Here is a 20,624-nt window from a genome sequence, read left to right as displayed (position 1 = left end):
TTTTTAGACTTTCATGATAATACTGGGGCCGAGGCAGATGGTAGAATTAAGTTTTGTCGGGACATGCTTTAATCAGGAAATCAAGATTTACGTCCCTGAAATTCCTTGTCTCATTCACAGCTTGTGGGATCTACAGGTGATAAACTCCTCTCTTCCATACTTCTCATTGTCAGATTTGGGGTCCAATTTTTTGCCTCTAGTGAACTGACAACCTGTGAAATAATCAAGGTACAAGTATGATATTAAAGGCAGTCTCATAACATTTTAGGAATAGAGGCAATATCTGAAAAAAAAGCACGACTTTGACTGAATCTATACTATAGAAGCCTGTCAGCTTCATGTGCCTCGGTCTGTGGCAAGGCCTCCAGGAATACAGGCAGAAAAGGAAAAACAGTATTTTTGCATTTTCTGTGAAGCAGAGGCAAAGGGAAGCTTCTAAAACTGCTCAGTGAAACCCACAGTGTCCTATTAGCTCGTGACAAAGTCAGTTTCTCTTACATCTGCATTTTTCAAAACTACAATTTCTTTTCTTGTCCTGCTTCAATTTTGACCAAAATGAAGCGTTAAAAAAATAATCCTCTAAACCAGACACTCTGCTTTTCATCTAGCTTTAAGTGTCACTTCAGTAGGCTTATGTCATTGTAAAGGTCATTTGGCTCCCTGGGGAGGAAAATAGAAAAAGAGGGTAGAACAGAATGAAAAGAACAATAAAAGTTACCTGGAACTGGATTTCTGTGAAAATTCAAAAAAGAAAAAAAAAAAAAAACTTAAAACAAAAAACGAACACAACTATAGTATTCATAAAAGGAGTGATTTTTCATGATTATTTAATATTTAGGGTTCTCTGTATTTTGTTGTTGTTGTCATATAAACAAAGATAAACCGTTCTTGAGGTATCTCAAACCTAGACAAAATAGATACAGTAGTAGATCTTAAAAAAAGTCGGTTTCTGTAATGTAATCCTGTATTTTTCCCATAATGTTGGCATATACATAAATACTGAGTGAGGTAGAGAAGAGGGAATGGCTCTGGCATGAACCTTTATGTGTAAGCATTTGCCTCTTGAAGAGGGAAGCATGGAATTCCTCATCTTCACTTGGAATTTCTACCAACCTAAATTATGTTGTGTTTTCTTCTTCTATCACCAATAATTAGGAATTTTCTCTCCTTGCTTGTCCTTGTCTTAAGCAAATGTAGTGTCTTGGAGTGTCAGTCATGTCTTATCAATTAGCCAATAGTCTGATGTCTGAATATTGAGTAAGAATACTCTGAATGTACTTCCTGATGTGGAGTAGTTGAAGTTATTCTGCACTACTGTATGTCATTGAAAACCAAGTATAACATAGTTAAAACTAGCAAAATTATTCCACTGTAAAACAGTGAGGGTAATTTCCCACTTCAAGCAATGCCTGTAATCTGGTTCTCCAGAGACAAAAAAAAAACTTAACAGGACTAGTTCTTGTTTTGTGTCAGACACCCATTAAGTCTCACCCATGTTGTGAATCTTGCCTGTGAACTACAGAACTAATTCACATCATTGCATCTGCAGTTTTTTATTAGCCTTGACAATGGGGACAGAATGAACACAGTCTTGCTTAGCTCTCTAACTGAATTGTTTTTCTAAATTTTTTAGTTAATTCATTAAGTTGGGTGTTGTTGTTTTGTTGGATTTTTTCTTAATTAAACTGTGCTTCCTGTATTTCTCTATTGGATAATATATGAATCATATGTACCATACTAGTTCTATTCTTTTCCCCTGGTAGAAGTGTTTTTATTATGAAAAAAAAAATATTCCCAAGTTACAGCTGACTGTTTCACAAATGCAACTTTTATAAACCTTTATCCTTTGGCATTTCCTGAGCTGATGTGTCAGTGTTCTGAGGATTCACATCTGGCTTTGTTGGTCACGTAAGCTTACAGTCCATGCAACTTTTAGTATCTACAGTTTGGCCTAAGCTTTATAAAATACTTGGGTGGGAAATCTCCTGCAAACTACTGTAATGTCACCTCTGTCCACTCTTGTCACCGTTAGAGTCCTGCACAAAATGTAATCACCAAAATGAAATTAAAAAAAAAAATATTTTAATGTTATGATTAAAGCCTTTTGTCTCATTTCTAAGCAAAAGTCTACTGAATTAGGTATAAATTCTTTCTTTCATCTTCAGTTAGAAAGTACATTAGGATCAGTGGAAACTGCATGTGCAAAACTGTATTTTCACTGCAGAAAACCATAGATCTTTGGAAATTACTGAAGCAATCTATATGTGGAAGAATACAAAAGTACTGAACTTGAATGTGGTTAATCCAGCAGATATTTTTAAAGGATGTTTAGCACAGGCATATGGCATTGCCCTCTAGATAAGATGTGATGCTGCTCAGTGCTGTCCTTTATAATCCAGAGAGGGAATTTATTGCTCATATTACTCTTATATCTCCAGCTCAGTAACCAGAACATCAACACAAAATATCGGAGTCCTGTTTTCAGTTTTCTGTCTTTCTTGAGGCACATAGAAAAACTGTTTTCCTACCTCCTAGCAGGGAGCCCAAAACACTGGCCTGTTCTGGGTTGCAGTGGCTGCTCCATTTTCTGAAGCTGTGGCTCTGTGCAATCTCAGTACACTAAAAAGAGAACATCATGAGTTATATGTCTTTATAGCTTTGTGGTTTGGATTCTCACACAGGTTTTTAATTCTTGTGCTGAATACTGTTTATATATTTTACAAGAAATACTAATTATAAAAAATGCTTTGGAAATCCAAGTCCTTGGACCATATACAAAAACGTAGGTGTCCTCTCTTCGGGGGAGTGACCACAAGGCAACACGCTGCTTGTGGCTTTTGCTACATGTCATGAGTGCTAGTATGCTCTATAGCCAAAATGCTGACAACAGCTCATATACAAAATTTTCAGCAAAATTCAGTGGAAGGAAGCATTCAGAAAATAAATATGTTTTTAAGACTGAAGAGACAGGAGGGCATTGTAACTTTATTTCCAAGCACAGAAGGCAGCCTTAAACATTGTGGCTCACAGCCAGGGCTGTGAGAAAGAGATGACAGGAGCAATTAGGGATTAGAGATGGCTCAAGCTGCAAAAATTGGATCTGGATTAAGACTTCAGGGACCCCAGGATTGGTTTGAAGTTGCTCACATATGTGTCTGTGGTTTTGGCTTGAGACAATTTTTAGTTAGAAGAGAGGATAAAAGGACAACTATAACAGCAATAAAGAAGTGTAGGATGAAATGAAGAAATGGAAGCAGTGACAGCAAATATGAAAAAAGAAAATGACTGTTATTTTGGCATGAATGAGGACATGGACTACAGGGAGCTAATACTGCTTTCTAAAGGAAAAAGAAAAAAGGATAGTTGCACTTCTGTGGATGAGCTACAGGCAAAGAGATGCTGAGGCCCAGAAATTAGGAAGTCATTTGAGAGCTGTAAAGCTACATGGATTTATTATGGTATGGAGAATGTTTGGTTGCTGCCTGCCTGATTCCAAATCAATCCAGCTGATTTTACCACAGATTTAGCCTTTGCTGTCAGTACTCATAGGCAATAGGTGGGGGTGACTGAAATCTAAAAAGTCCTGAGAGAATTCAGTAAGGGTCTGAGTTTGATGGGAAAGAATATGTAATGAAAAGCAGAATTGAGAATCTGTGTGTAAAATGAACCATTACACTTTGTCTACAACTCTTGGGAAGGCAACAAATCCCCAATATTAGACTACTCATCCTATAGAAGCCGAGATTTCAACTGCCCATTTGAATGTGAAGTTCTCATTAAAGAGTTATTTGTTGAATCGTAGTATGTAAACAAATAAAAGTGCCGCTCAGTTTAAGCTTAAACTTTATGTAAGATAAAGAAGTTTAAAGAAAGGAGGCACTGAAAAGGTTGTGATGTTTAGTAGTTGATGAAGTGTTACCTTCCATCTCGCCTCACATGGAGGTAGAGCAGAGCATATTCATTGTGTATCCAACAGCTCAATCTACATTTCCTCAAAAAGGATCCTTTTCATCATTCCTATAGTAGTTTTGAAAGAGGAACTCAAGAGCTTGAAACTTGTGGAGATACAGCTATCTATCTGTATAATTTTAGTGGATTTAAACTAAAATTTTTTTTGATTCAAAGCCTAGTTGTAGATATTGGAACAAACTGGAGAGATCTCTCTGTGCTCAAGGACAAATAAACCGTAGCTGTGCACGTTTTACAGGTTTTAGGTGACAATGAGTTCATCAGTACTGTGATTCTTGAGCCTGGGTCTAATTTATTTCTTTACTTTCTTATGTGATTTTACTTGAAAAAAACCCAAACACCAGAAATCAGTGTGTTTGTGGGTTATTTTGTTTGCTTGGTTGTTTTGGTGGGTTTTGTTTGTTTGTTTGTTTTCCCATGTTTCATGTACTGTAAGATAGTACATTGAAGGAAACATGTGGAAAGAAAAGAACAACCACTGTCATGCTGCCCAGAACTGTAGATCGTATTGCTTGAGATAGGGATGCCTGGAGACAGTGTAACTGAGTATGAGCAGCTTCTCCCCATAACATCACTCAAGTTTCCTAGTGACATTTGCAGAATTGCATGGATCATGTTTAAAGAGGACTTTGCTATGTTTAGAACACATTCTTTACTGGGTTAGGCTCCCATTTAAAATCTACTTTTTCAATTATTTCTTTACAAATAAAAGCACATTTTTCTTTTTTTGACTGATACACTTGGGAGGCATTGCAACAATATAAGCAATAGTAGGAATTTTCCTGATGAAGTTACTTAGGACTCTGCCGCTTTTCCAACTATGTCTTTTTCCAAAAATACATAGCTAGCATTACCATGAAAGATCATGAATACTCCAGCAAAAACCCTTACCTTCTTTTAAGTCAGTAGGAATTTCAACACTGACCTAAAATTTGTACAGGATTTTCTTCTGGGTCATTGGGACTAAAGACAGAAATAGTGCTGTAGGTGGTTACTTCAGCTGTAGAATGACTCAAGGCCCCTGCTGCTTCCCTCATGCTGGTATTACCGTGAGAACCAGAACTAAGACTATCTGTGGCTTTACACATGAAGCTCTGGCTAATGTTTCAGCTCTTTACTTAAGCATCTATGAATGCATGAGCTGGCCCTTATTAATAAGTTATGTATTTTGAAGTTTCAAAATTGGGAGAGTTGGGAGAGTTTTATGGAGGAAAGGAAACCTTTGCATAATTGCACTTTGATTGTAGACTTCAGAGTGAGCTTGTGAAGGTGAAAGTATTACTAACAGACAATATTCAAGTAGCTGTCTGGATTACATGGTTAATTTTAGTCATACAAAATATGAAAAGAAATTACAACAAAGTTCAAAGGCAGCAATGCTGCTAGAAAATTACCAAATTCTTCTGCTCTTAATGAAGTTTCATACAGGAATTAGAAGTGACATTTAATTAATTAATCATAAATATTCATCTTTCATAAGATGATATTTTTGTGTGATCTTCTTTTAACAGTACTTTTTGTTTCAGTTCAGAAACATAAAAGCTGAACTGGAACAAACAAACAAAAAAAGGTAGTTCTCACATGAAATTAAAGTACCTGCCTGCATTATAAGGATTGGTTACTGAACTTAAATTCATCTTCTAACTTAACTCATAATGTGTTTCTCATTGGAACAAGCCCTTGGAGTTGCACGTCTTAATATATGTTTTAGAGGAATTGCTAGGATAAGGATGGGAATTCAGCATTATTTTTAGCTTTGTCTTGTTTCCACCTTGTAAGAGAACTGTTGAGTGTGGTTTCAGGAGTCTTCCACTAGTACTCTGTACATCTGGTATTTGTACTCAGAGTTATTAAACGTTAGATAATTGGCTATGTGGGTAACAAGAGTAATTAGCCTCAAGAACAAGACCAGCACTGGATGGAGATGACCATTCAAGTTGTAGGCTTGGACAACCTGTACATGACTTAAAGTTTGGCAACTGCCCTACAGTCTACCTCTGTAACTCCTGGTGAGGTGGGCATGGCTCCTCAAGCTTTTTTACGTACCTGTGTACATCCAGCCCGCTTTTCATTCTCATTGACAGGGAGACTGGTCCTGTTCCCATAGTGCCTGCTTGTGGAAATCACCAGCTGAATGAAGGATTTCTTGAGCCTTTTTTTGATAATTTTTGAGCTTTCTATGAGACTCAAGAGCCAGAATTGGAGAAGTTGTTTCTGAGGGCACAAGCCCTCATTTTCTTTTCAGAATTTGATTTCAGAATAATTTATCCTGTGTGAAAACTAGACATTTGTGGGAAATGCACATGGTATAGCAAGAAGAGTTTGGGGAGGGTTCTGGAATAGTAGAACTGCTTCATAAATTAAAACAAAAAACCTTTTAATGATCCTCTTAGTCACCAGAATTCTTATTGAGGGCTGTCACAATGACAGCTAATCCATCACACATAGCAGATTTTGAAATTTTTTATCTCTTAGCCATATACAATGTAAATCTTTCCAGTAGAGGCTTGGCTGTGCAAGTATTCATGACAATGTGGAAGTTAAGTTTGTCTGGTTCCTTTAAGCAGAACTTTGACATGGACAAATTGTTTTAAATTCTGACCTACAGATAGAGGTCACTGTATAGACACACATTGTAAGGTTTAACAATGAGCTGTGTATCTGTACACATATAAGAAGGAATGCTCTGCGAAATAATTCTATGGTCTTAGACTGATGCATTAGTTATTTCATTTCAGGCATGTGATTTAATAAAGCAAAACAAAACACAAGACACACAAATATAAATAAATACCAACATAATTACTTTTTCCCTAGTATGACCGAGTATGGAGTAGATGTACCATACGTTTCATTACAGGTGAAATAACAACTTCTTTTTTATAAATAAGGTCTTTGTGTTAGCTTGTATTAGGTTTATTTTTTTATGTGTTGTTACCACTATTTAAGAAGACTTTTTTGTTAGAATATATAGTTGTAATTTATTGATTTACTCAGGAAATATTATGCAACCAGGATGCCATATGTATGCTGAAATTTATCATGGGGGATAACTACTTTTTTTCCAAATTTTACACCACATTTCTTTCATGTTTAAGAAAAGTGTTGAAAATATATATATATGCATATATATATATATATATATATATATATATATTTAAGACAAATACGCATTTAAATGTGACACAACAATGTCCAGTCTAATCAGCTTAGGAGCTATCTTAGAATCTAATGCAAATTTATTTTCATGCATCAGTGATGATGATCAAAACTTGAAACACAGAGCTATGTGTTTCTATTAGGTGTACAAATTTGTCTCTGTTTTTTGTCCAATTAGTTACAAAGTCAGTAATAATGATTTAAAATATAGTTTTTAGCGGCAAGCCTATTTGATAAATCCACCAGCCAGGGTGCATTTGTCAGCCTGCAGAAATCTTCCTGTGATACTTGCAGTGCAATGTCCTTTTGACTTTGGGACGAGCTTGGAACTCACAATTCCATTGAAACAGCACGACCTTTGCAGACAAAGTGCCTTGGGATGGAAGGACAGGAAACTAATTTGACGGGGAAACACTGATGTAAAAACATCGACCAGATGAAGAGAAAAAAGGAAATTTTCTCCATCATGGAGAAATGTATAATTCAACTGCACAACTTGATGTTATCTTCTGACAGAGAAGTGATCTTTAACAAAGAAGATCAGACAGCAAATCAGCCAAACCCATCTGTTATGACATTTGGTTTTCTTAAGATCTGTATTCTCTGCAAGTTCATAGAACTGGCTGAAGTTACCAGAAATGAGCTATATTATGAGTAACATATAAATATTTTTCTAATCACTAGGCCATTTGAAGAAAACTAATTTGAAAACTTTATTAACTTATTGCTGTCAACTAATAATTTTAATGTAGTTAATAAAATTAGTCTTTTGAACAATAACAATTACCAACAGATGGGCAGTTACTTAAAAAAATACGATGTTGGGAGCTTTTTGAAACATTGTAGAAGTGTTGTTCTTACTGTAGTATATTTAGTTTTGTACTACTTTGTATATATCTGATGCAATGTCTGTGCTATTAATTTGCAATTTTGAAAATTGCATAAGAAATAAAAAGAGTCTTTCAAGTTATGTGAATGAGTCATTTAAAAAACGATTGTTTTTCTGAATTTAGTTCAAGACTGCCCACACCAGGGTGAACACAGAGTATATCAACATCTGTAAAAGATCTTGAGTCTGATGAATTTGTTGGTCTTAAAAACATTTGTCTCTCTGCAGAGAATACTGATCCTTGATTTCCAAAAGATGGACTGTTTTATTTTTTTTTTTTCCAACTATATCAGGCATAAAAAAGAGAAGCTTCAAGGAGAATTTAGCACATTACTACATTACTTTATAATAGGATTTTATTTTACTTTTTTTCTTTTTTTTTTTTTTTTTTAATCTGCAACATTTTTTTCCCCCTGTGACTTGATATTCTGGGAATTCTTTGGAGAAAATCAATTGGGTTTAATCTTGTGAACATGTATTAACATGTTTAACAATATGCACATGGGTGGTCACTCATTTGTGTAAAGCTAAGCAAGTGGGAAAGTATTTGTTGAACTGGAAAGAGAACTGAGAATACCTCCTGCCCTTCAATGATATAGCATAGGCCAGGTGTCTCACTAAACAAAGCTTTTAAATGTTGCAGACTTTATAATTCTTTGCCTGCAAGTGTGTAAACTAGCAAGAGGTCCCATACCCATTTTAATTTCATGGATGTTGTGAACGTGATGAAGAGAAAATTATTCTGTAAAAGACATCAGATTGTCATTTTCACCAAAGAACTCCAATTACCTCAATTTGAACTGCAATGTAGAGTTCAAACCTGACATGCTGAGCCAGGCTTATTCTTAGGAAAATGAAATAGCATTTCTTCTCTGGGTCTGCAGATGAAAGCATCATGAACAGCACAGAGGCAGCAGTCGAGACGACAACTTGTGTTCAGGGGCAAGGTGAGGGCTACCGTGGCACGGTCAACACCATATGGAGTGGAATCCAGTGTCAGCGGTGGGACTCACAGTTTCCTCACCAGCACAACATCACCCCCGAGAACTTCAAGTGCAAGTGAGTAGAGACATGTGGGTATTACTGCAGTGGGAAAAGAGCTTATTCAAATGTTCAGGAATTTGTGCCACAAAAGTAGACCGTAGGATCTCTTTCCCTGCTTTGTAACCTGATGCATTTAAAATACTTGCTGCTGATGAAAACCGCTTGAACATGGGGAAATCAGTTCTTGAGATCTCAAAATATTAGTTCTAGATGAACTTGTGTGAAACTGCATGGTTTTTTAGGATCTTTTTCTTCAAGCATTGATTGTGAAGTGTATGAATGTTTTCCAGACTGGGACCTGAATCCCAATAGTGCTGGTACATTACAATGTCCCCAGGCTGGTGCAACCCAGTACCACCTTGGGGAAGAAGGGCTTGAGAGCAGCTGCACAAAGAAGGACTTAGGGGTATTGGTAGATGAGAAGCTGGACATGAGTTGGCAATGTACACTTGTAGCCCAGAAAGCCAACCATATCCTGACCAGCAGGTTGAGGGAGGTGATTCTGCCTCTCCATGCCACCCTGGTGGGACCTCATCTGCAGTGTTGTATCCAACTCTGGGGTCTCCAGTACAAGAAAGACATGGAACTGTTGGAGAGAGTCCAGAGGAGGCCATCAAGATGACCAGAGAGATGGAACATGTCTCCTATGAGGAAATGCTGAGCACTGGGACATTTTAGCCAGAAGAAGAGAAGGCTCCAGGGACACATTATTGTGGTCTTTCAGTATTTAAAGGGGGCTTATAAGAAAGATGGGACCAGAATTTTTAGTGGGGCCTGTTGTGATAGGACAAGGGGTGATGGTTTTAATCTGAAAGGGATTCAAACTAGATATAAGGAAGAAATGTTTTACAATCAGGGTGGTGAAACACTGGCCCAGCTTGCCCAGAGAGGTGGTAGGTGCTCCATTCCTGGGGACATTCAAGGCCAGGCTGCATGGGGATCTGAGCAACCTGATCTGGTTGAAGATGTCCCTGCTCATGGCACAGGGGTTAGACTAGATGACAGGTTCCTTCCAAGTCAAACTTTTCTATGATTCTATACTACTGTTTTTCTTTCATGGACGTAATTACTTGTTCACAGTTTGGCTAGTGACTTTGACTTCATATGTCCTAAATATAACCTAAGTGGAATCTCACTGGCAATACTTGGAACTTATAGTATTTGACAAAACTTCTTTTATTTTCCATCTTTATAATAATTTTTCTGTCTCATTATTAAAAGTGTTTGCATCACTAGGACTGCTTTATCTAAAGGACCACTGGTGATCTAACCTTTAGGTATAGCTCATTAACTCCCAGAATATGATTAATCAACTTATTTTAGGTAGTTACCTTAATCACATTCTTTCAGTCCATTTTGCACTGAGCATAGAGGAAACCTATCTGACCAGCATGGATGCAAAGCCCAGACTGAACTCAATGTCTTTATTGATGGCTAAATAGCAGTCTGGCCTCCTGCTGGAATTTAATAGTGTGGATCTTTCAAGGTAAAGAAAAGATTCCAGTCAGAGTTTGGATGATCACTCGAACAATAGCAAGTTTAAGCAAAATAATTAGGTTTGTTGTCTTAATCCCCTCATTACTACTGTTCAGTTTATTGATCAAATACTGTGCATTGCAACACATCTACTGAAAATGGAACAATCACCGTGGTAAAGGGAAGTAATACTGATCCTGAGACTCCTCTGTCAGTCTCAAGGCCACCTTGAATTTATCTGGAAGTTCGTGCTTGAGCCTGATCCCACAGGTTTTTCTCAGACAAACCAACACTGAAACCAATGTGCGCTTACCTACGTAATGCTACTGCAGGATTAGACCCTTGTGCAGTTTTGATGATGTTCGCAGCAATGTAGAGGGGGTAACAGTGTTAGGACTGCTTATTCACCCAGTGCTTGAGAGCGTAGGAGCTATTCAGGAAAACAGCTTTAGCAAAATCAACATAACTGCTGGTACAACTGTTCAAAACTCACTCACTTGAGTAAGAATTACAGTATAAGCCCCATTCTTTCCGTAGTCTGTTATCGGTAAGTGCTGCAGATGGAAAAATACAGTGAAACACAGAGATACACAGAACATGGCAACAACTGTCAGGAGATGGGAAATAAAACTTACATTTAAATGGTTTGAGTATTTTATGCAAGCTGTGAGAGACATATAAAGATGTTCCCTGGTGGCTAACTTTTACTTTAAAGGTAACAGCTGTATAGAATTTCAACATACATTTTTTATATTCCAAGATTCAGTTTCTTAAATGAATCACTGATGATCTACAGGACCCTGTTACTTTAAACTCAACAGAACCATTCAAAGTACAATGAATTTTAAGCACTTTGGTAATGTTTCTATTTAAAAGCACTTGTAATGGATTGCAGGTGTATCCAATGTCAGCTTGCATGCAAATTTTGATGGAGAACGATGAATAAAAATAAGCTATATTGAAAATATTGTTAATCTGCAAATGAAATCTTATATCCAGTCAAAACATAGGTCCACTGAAAATGAATTCCCATAACAATATTCATATTAAAATTACTATATTTTTCTGGAGACTGTGTTCTTACTGGCTCTTCATCTTCTTGCACTTGACACTGATTGGTAACACACAGACCTTAAGGAGCCTATGTTATTGCTAATTCATAATACGAAGCAATAGAATGCATCAGTGGTTTAGATTATCCCTGCTGTGAGGTAACATATTTATTTTTATAGGGATTTGAGGGAGAACTACTGCCGAAATCCAGATGGATCTGAAGCACCTTGGTGTTTTACCACTGACCCAAACATCCGGATTGGTTATTGCTCCCAGATTCCTAAATGTGGTGTATCAAATGAACAAGGTAACAGAGGGAAAGGCGATAACGCAATTTCAAGTGAATGCTGTACTGTTCCAAATGGCAGATAGGCAGGCTTGTAAACTAGAGAATTTGGTCTCAGTACATCTGCATTACACCTGCGTAGTTCCGCTTTGTCTTTATTTGCATATTTGGGATTCATCATGGTGTAAATGAGATTCATTTCTCAGTTCATGTTTCAATTCCAGCAGGGAAAGCTGCAGCAAAGATTTGCTGTTGGATCTGGTTTTTAGACAAGGTGAATTTGCATGCCGTTTTATATTAGCTGGAGATTTGCTACAATTTGAAAGGCCATTTTCCAGACTATTTTCTTGGTTCACAGTATTTTTATAGTTGCATAAGAGGCCACAAAATGTGACTTTTTTTTTTCCATATACCCTCTTATCTGAAAGGACTTGTGCTGAAAAAAATACATGGGACTTCCCATATAGACTCTTAGCTTCAATCTGTTACATCTGCCTGTAAAGTCCACTCTGAGTCTTCAGGCAAATGTTTTTCTCATGAGGCCTTGGTATTACTCTAAGTTGTATTAATGCATCCTGAGAACTAATGTCAATCCTAGAGTAAACTGAAGCTAACACCTCAGGCATACAACTTTAACTCAGGATGCATTAATTTCTCCATCTTTAAATTTTAGCCATTTATCTTAAAATTTGAAAGAGTTGGGCTTTCTAGAGTTCTGTCAGAGTGAGGATTAAACTTAGATTTTAATTCTGTGCCTTAGTTTTTTGTTTGTTTGTTTGTTTGTTTTTTTTTGTAAAGTATCAATTATCAAAAAGTAAAAATGAATATGAAATGAAATTCTTCATACAAAAAGCTTTTTTAGTAGCAATCATTTCAAACAATTCGCTTGAAAATTATCAAAAAGGCTTGTGTAAAAAGCTTATGAATTAAACATGACTTTGCTGGAGTGAACATGCAAGTTTTTGAATTACATTAAAATTGAAGTCATGTTGATTTTTTGATTTTGCCAAAGCAGAACTTTAATTTATAATAATATACTGTTGTCAGTATCCAGAATCTACACAAAGGTAAGTTGTTTCAAACAGGCTAAGAGTGCCTGGTTTTTGAGGAGGGAGGATTAAGGAGGCATTTTATTTTATATTGTATAAAACAGCTCCTGACAACTTTTAGAATATTGTGTGAATCTTCTAAGTCAACCGTAAGCTAACTATTTATGAAAGAAATTTGCCCAGTTTATCTAAGTAAGACAAGATCTACAATGCTACTGTGTCAAGAATGAAGGTCTCAAGTAGGAGATTATGTATCTAAATTTTATACTTTCTCCCCTTTTCTTTCTGATTTGATTTATACAGGTGTCTGATTTTTATTGCATAGTGTTTGCTAGATGTAACCCTTGTCTTTAATTATTTGGATTACTGATGGGAAGGAAGAGTTTCTTTTCAATGTTGCACAGTCACCCTCTGCTTCTTTTTGTCTCAACACTCTTTATTCAGATTGTTATCGTGGCAATGGCAAGAGTTACATGGGGAATATATCCAAGACAAGATTTGGGCTAACTTGCTCCACATGGGACAAGAATATTGAAGACTTACGTAGGTGTGTACATATGAAACAGAAAGAGATGGTTCAATGAGTCCTGAATAAATACTGCCTCCATATGGCAGCTCTTTTTCTTCTTCAGTGATTCTAAAATAGCCCCTTATGCCCTGGAGCTTTTAGTATCTTTTAGTTTTCTTTTTTCTCTTTTTTCTTTCTTTTTTTTTTTTTTTTTTTTTTTTTTATTTTCCTGGGTGTTTAAATATATTACACAACATAGCTTTGTTCAGGCTAACAACTAATTACAGACTTTGGGATGTTTCTTAGCATTTAGTTTACTGGGTTGGTTTACCCCGTCTTTGTCCTTGAAACTTTTATTCCATGAGAGGGTAGCAGGACTAAAGTAAGAAATGGTTATGTCATCAACCTAATCTCATAGCTCATGCTACTTCAAGCAGGAGGTTGGCCTTGAAACCACTTAAGGTCCTTTGCATCCTGAAATTGAATCATGAGTCTATGATACAGTGACACTGACATCAAATGCCATTAAAGTGACTTGTAATTTCTGTTATTTATCATTACTTTGGCTTCATATTCAAGCTGTGGAAATGACAAGTTGCTTTATTTGTTAAAGTAATAATGAATCAGCAGTAAATCCAATAGAAGTTCTGAGTTTCCAAGATTTTTTAATCTTGCCAGGATCCTCAGTGTTGTCTCTGCTGGTTCAGAACAGTAGATTAATAAATCTCAGGAGTGACAACAACAATAACTTCCATGTACTGCACGAAGACAGAGATTCATAAAAAATTTTCCATGTATGAGATATTACACACCTTGGTGGGCCAGATGGAAACAGTTTTTCCCTTTGTTTCCCCTTAGTTTCTGAAATTAATGTGATTCTGTCTGTATTACTTTTGGTACTTGTTCTTGAGCTAATGTTCATGACCGCCATGGTCATAGTGCCCAACATAATTGCCATTTCTCTCTGGAATTTGGCTGTCCCTTATTCCTGATGCTGACTTGGTGGTCAGTCGAGTGGAAGTGTGTAATTCACTAGGTCGGCCTTTGGGGAAGCTGTATTTCAAAAGGTAGACTTCAGTGGCACAGTGGAATCACCAACTGGACTATGTGTGGTTTTCCCCACACCTATTCCAGTGTGCTGTCCATGTAAGGGAGGCAGAGGTTAAAGATCATGACTTCTGAAAGCTATGACAAGTCTTCAGTCCGCTGTGATTGAGACAGCTCGAACCTACTGGATACTTGATGCAATTGCATTCATATAATCTTGAGCAGAGATCAGCATTTCTACTCTCATCCCCACAAATTTTCTGTCTGTGACCTTCTTTGGGGAGTTATCTGTCTCACTTCAATATTTACTCTGGTTATGAGTGTGCCAGAAGGAGAATGCATGGTTGGTTATGAACTAAAAGAGCAGTGCAGCTGTAACTTAGAAAACCTGGGTGCTTCTGTCTGCCAAGCCAGACAGTTTTCTCTGCTTCAGATTGTCACCCCTAAATTTCAGCTTTAAAGTGCCTGTGTAGGTTTCTATTTCAGGTGACCTATCACTGCACTTTAAGCCATTCATCCTTCTCCTTGCCTGATGCTTAGTCTTGCTAACTTTCTTGTGTTTGTTTTTCTTTTCCCTAAGACTCAACTTCCTTTGCAAATTCAGGGCTCCCTTGTGCTGTTAATCCGCAGGGAGAAGGTACCTGTGCTGCTAGAGAGTGCTGCAGATTCACTGAGGGCAACATAGATGCTCTTCTAATCAAAGTAATGATCCCTCCTGAGAGTATGCAGGGATTTTAGCTTTAGTGGGAGATCTAGAAACCTCCCAGCTGTCTGGTGAACACAGCGCTTAAAATACTAACCAGAGGAAACTTGGACCCAGATCCAGCACATATCTGGGTCTCATCTTCCTTTTGATTTTAACCAGCCCTAAACCCTGACCTATAGGCTTCTCAATCAGCTAATATTACAATGTGGAGCAAAACAACATTTAACCTTGGAAAATTTGGGCTATAGTATAAAGCTTTTCAGCACTTTGAATTTTTTTTCCCTGTAGGCATATACAAATATTCAGAGAACCAGATGTTAGTAAACTGAAGAAAAACTATTGCCGCAATCCAGATGATGATTTTCATGGTCCCTGGTGTTACACAGATGATCCTCTTGTTCCCTGGGATTACTGCCCTATTTCTCGATGTGAGTACTTGGTGTGCCTCAGGCATTGTCAGCTGTACAGTCCCAGTGAAGCCATGGTGTCACATGCATATCTACACCTTTCTGTCGTCACTTGTGGCAGCAGAAAATGTGTAATTCAATCAAGAATCAACTGTGCATGTCTGAGAAGGAACAGACAGAAGTGCTTGTGCAATATGTGAACAAAGGGTCCTTTTCCTTGACCAGCTTGGAGATTTCAAGGGTTATTTATGCAGCAGGAGCACAAAAGGGCTATTAGAGATGGTCAAACATTTTCCAACAGATCTAGCTATTGAATGAGGGCTGGATGGAGACAGATAATTGTCTAGTGGTCAGAATGCTGGCTGCGACCTCAAGAAACCCTGGGACAGTTATCTGCTGTGGTACAAGCTTCATAGTCTCTTTGTATGATCTACATTTATTTGTAAAGTTAAGATAATTCACTATATATGTGCTGAAAGGTGTATGTGCTGTATAGATTAGGTTCTTTTTTTGGATGTTTATGAGATAATTTAACTCCTGGCAAGAATTAATAATATCACTGGCTTCATAGTTACATGTTACAATCTAAATATCTTACATAAACAATTAAAAATCCTTGGGAATTCAGTAATAAATTGCTAAATGGAAAAAGATAGATTTATGCCAAAAATGTGCAATTCACATTTATGTTCAAAATTTTTCTCTTCACTTCTTATTTCTAAATCACCATGCTGTATATACTGGGAGAATATTTAAATGGCAAATCAGGCTTTCGAATGCATGTCCATGATCTCTAGAGGTTAAAGATAGTGTTGCATTAATTCCCAGCAGCAATCTGCTGCATTTCCTCAAAGTCTGAATTGCAGCATCTCTAAGAGGTGATATTTGAAGCCTCAGGTGATATTTTGCCATCTATGTGAAGAGTAAACAAACTCTGCAAAAGGTTATTTGTGTCGATGTGAAGAAAGAAAAACAGCTGAAGAAATATAAATATTATTCACTCACTCTGAGTTAATGATCTGGATCAGTGAAACGCTAAGGAAATATTCAGAGCAAACATTTGTAGGGTATATGACAATGGTGAGTATTATTTCAGGAATCAACCTTCAGATCTGTAATATGTCTGTTTTATGGCTATAACTTGTGTGGACTAGTATTAAACTACTATCATCTCACTCAGGTACTGATAACTGGCTTTATCAGCGTAGAAAAAATGTTGGCAGTTTCCAAGTGTGCTTACTTGGTGCCTTTAACTGGTCTCTTCAGATTGCACTGTATATACATATTAATATTTATACATATGTAAGTACACATATACATATGCACACACATACACATATGCATGTATGTATACATACACATTAAAATTTAACTATGTATATAGCTGTGTCGTGGTTTAACCCAAGCTAGCAATACAACCATCATAGCTGCTCACTCACCCCTTCTGCCACCCCCTCCAACAGGGGAATCAAAACAGAAGAGAGAAATCTGGATCAAGAAAAACACAGTTTAATAAAATAACAAAATATTTATACACTACTAGTAAATATATATATATAATAGAAATAAAAGATACTCAAGGCAATTCCTCATGAACACACTGAGCAGCTAGTTCTAGGAAACAGCACCTGGTTCCCAGCTGAACACAGAGAGAGAAAAGAAAGGAAAAAGGCAGAAAGGCTCAGAGGCCTCTGCAAAATGGCAAAGGGCTGAATTAAACATCTCGCATCAAAAAAATTTCCCCAGCTGTGCCCCAGAGAGAGAGCAGAAGAGGAGAAAGGGAGAGAGAAACTGGAAGGGCTCAGTCTTAAATCTGGAGCACGACACTAATAGGATGGAATACTCTTATTGATCAGTCTGAATGTCAATCAAGCTCTGCCCCATCCATGCCCACCTTCCTCAATGCCTCTCACCTGTGGGTAGAGCGCTCAGAGTGTCCTTGGCTCTCAGACCAGAGCAATTAAAAACATTGACTCTCTGCTGCGGTGTTACCTTCTTCTTCTCAAACTAAGTTCAAATAATGAGCATGCTAGCTACGAAAAACACAGGTTTCTGACTGCATGAAGGAAATTAACCCATTTTCAGTCAAACCGGCACAAACTGTATACCTTAATATGTACATATTTGCATAATCATGGAAATCTGGCTGGATGAGACTGTTTAAATTTTGTCTGCTCAAGTTTTCAGCAGCTACACCTACATTTCTAGGTCATAACGCTGGGTCCCTCCGCAGACATCATTGAAGGCACAAATTTTGAAACAAGTTTAAACAACCATGTTTTAACTGTATTTTGACTTGGAATAGATGGAAGAACCAAACCATATTTTGGGGAACATGTTTCAATAAGGATAAGTTTTCAATGATAGCAACATAAAAGAACTTTTGAAGTTTCAAATATTTTTAAGGAAATTAGAGGTTTTCATTAGATGTTATTTGGACTGAATCACATGCCTTCTATAGTTCCTAAAGGCTTATAGAAAAGTCACAACATTGTTTTTCAGTGCTTGCTTGTTTGAAGAAAATCCGTAATTTGACCATAATAGATAGCCTGATATATTCAGGATTCAACCAAAAAGAAAAATACTTGAAATTCCTGTTGCAAAAAGCTTAGTTCTTATATGAATATTTTGGAATTAAATGTTGCCGTCTTGTTAATTCGTACCAAATTGTGCTTTTGTAGAGTATTAAAGAATCATTGAAGTTTAAAACTTTGAGAAGTATTGCAATTAACAATATGCCATTTGCTCTTTACTTTTATTCAATTTTTAATTTTGTATTATGGATATCTTATGTGTCTGTCTAGGTGAAGGTGATACAACTCCTACTACAACTAGCTTGGATGGTAAGTAAGCTTGTAGATTCACTGTGCAGTGCATGTATTGCATCCTCTAAGATAAACCATTTCTTTCTGATTGGGAAACAAGAGAAAGATCAGTTAAAAATACAAAAAAAAAAAAACAAAAAAAAAAAACAAAAAAAAAAAAAAAACAAACAAAAAAAAAAAAAAAACAAAAACAAAACAAAACAAAAAAAAAAACAAAAACAAAACAAAAAAAACAATCACACAGCTATGGAAAAATTGCTACTAGAAGAGGAAAATGTATCATACCTCTATTATAATCCTTTATCTATTCTTACTGTCCTGTCTTGTCAGTGGTGAGATGTGGTGATGGTTTTCAATTATTGTTTTATAACTATATAAATCTCCTCAATAAATTTATTTAAATATATGTATTTTATATTTCCTATGAATATTTATATGGACTGATCCAGCTTCACTGGAGTAGTTTTGATGCTCTAGAAATGTATTTCATTAGCGTAGGAAAGTTAATCCGTAATGAATATTGACCTTCTTGTGGTCCTTATGTGCAACTGTACAGGTTTCCTACCGCTGTTTTTAGTAAAATGTGATCTCTGGACCTGCTTTCAGATACTGCCATTCCTTGTGCCTCAACAAAACATTTGAGAGTTGTAAATGGAATCCCAACACAAACTAACGAAGGATGGGTGGTTAGTTTGACATACAGGTAACTATCACTTTGATTGGAAAGACAATGCCTCTACTAGGATATTTGATTTTGAGCTTTAGTATATGTTGACCATAACAACAATACTTCTAGATTGCAGTTAAATCCTAGAAAAACAGATAATCTGCATTTCTGGAACATCAGGTGATTCCCTACTATTCATTCTGCCAGTGAAATATCTATATGTTAATTATCAGTAGCTTACACACATGACCTTGTAAAGTATTCATAGTGTTCTGCTCTTTTGATTAGATATTGCAGGCCAGTACATGATGTTGGCTTAGTATCCAGCATTAAACTATTTCAGAAACTGTTACTGAAAAACTTGAGTTTCATATCAATATTTTCACTTTAAGAACAATGTATTTAGTTGTGAAGTGTTGGATTCAGGATTTATACCTGTGTCAAATTTAGCTTTCTGCTCATATCATTGCATGCAGCTGAGATTTATTTTGTGTTACAAAAGTAAATAGGAGCTATAAGGAAAACATTTTCATTCTGTAAAACAAGACTGTAACACGTACAGCTGGAAATGTGTATTGCATTACGGCAGATTTTACTTTGCTACTATGTAAAAGCCAGAACACAGAATTACTGTTTCCTACACTCATTACTCTCGTTCATAACTCATCAGCTGGAAGTGTGAATCATTAATGTATAACAGGAGATACATCTCATGCATCAGCCCTGTATCCTCTGTAGGAAAAAAAAGGGTAAAAAAAGGTAAAAAAAGAAAATCTTTTAAAATTATTTTGTCTGCTGATACAGACTAAATGACAGATCAATTCTATCAGCTTATGATTCATCATCTCTTTCAAAGCTGTGTTGTAAAATAGGTCTTAAATGAATAATTGGAGTAAAAGAAAATATAAAATCGCATTTTCTACATTGTTTCATTGCTAGAGAAATTCTGGGGGTCCTTCCCATCCTTTGTAATATTTGCATCACATGAACTCCATCCAGAACTAGACCTTTCTGGAAATACAGCAGATGGTGCAGAAAGACATTTCTAGAGGAACATCAGTCTATTCCTAGACTAAATAACCAGAACCACTCTTGGAAAAAGTTTATCTTTCCTCTATTTTTTAAGCAGCTTTAATCTTTCAGGAAATTTTAGATGGGTAGGGCAAATTACATCTGGCTGCCTAAAATTCAAATAGCTAATGTTAAGGTAGTTGAACCTGGCTTTTGTGCTGTGCAACAAAATTCCACTAAGCAGATGAGTGATTAAATGATCGCAGATTCTTTTGTGGAAAAAGGATTCCTGGAATACTCCAGCAGCAAAATATATTTGTAAGTATTACATGTGGACATAAAAATGCAGTTTTATTTTTTGTTGTTACCAAGGAAGCAAATAGAATGTTGTTTGAAACAAAATCTTCATGACTTCATGACTTTCTGCCAAAAATTATCTGTACACCTCAAAATGGAATACCCATGTCTGAATGGTAAAGGCCTAATGATACACAGAAACTTGTATTCACATTGGCAACTCAGGTCCAC

General features: G+C 36.5%; 1 protein-coding gene across 9 annotated transcripts in view; it reads left to right on the top strand.

Annotated features, from left to right (window-relative positions):
- Positions 1 to 20,624, top strand: part of HGF (hepatocyte growth factor) — a 63,368-nt gene that overhangs the window by 31,614 nt on the left and 11,130 nt on the right. For all 9 annotated transcript variants that reach the window (XR_010469630.1, XR_010469629.1, XM_005512067.3 and 6 more), the window contains 6 exons: positions 8,902 to 9,076; positions 11,770 to 11,897; positions 13,370 to 13,472; positions 15,475 to 15,614; positions 18,398 to 18,436; positions 19,025 to 19,121. Coding sequence is in view for 7 of the 9 variants with exons in the window: in XM_005512067.3 (XP_005512124.2) it covers positions 8,902 to 9,076; positions 11,770 to 11,897; positions 13,370 to 13,472; positions 15,475 to 15,614; positions 18,398 to 18,436; positions 19,025 to 19,121 (682 nt within the window). In the remaining 2 variants the exon portion in view is untranslated. The remainder of the gene's footprint in view (positions 1 to 8,901; positions 9,077 to 11,769; positions 11,898 to 13,369; positions 13,473 to 15,474; positions 15,615 to 18,397; positions 18,437 to 19,024; positions 19,122 to 20,624) is intronic.

Source organism: Columba livia, chromosome 1 (assembly GCF_036013475.1).
Source record: "Columba livia isolate bColLiv1 breed racing homer chromosome 1, bColLiv1.pat.W.v2, whole genome shotgun sequence".
Lineage (NCBI taxonomy): Eukaryota > Metazoa > Chordata > Aves > Columbiformes > Columbidae > Columba > Columba livia.
The sequence above is the reverse complement of the archived record's forward strand: the minus strand, read 5'-3'. Positions and strand labels throughout refer to the sequence as shown.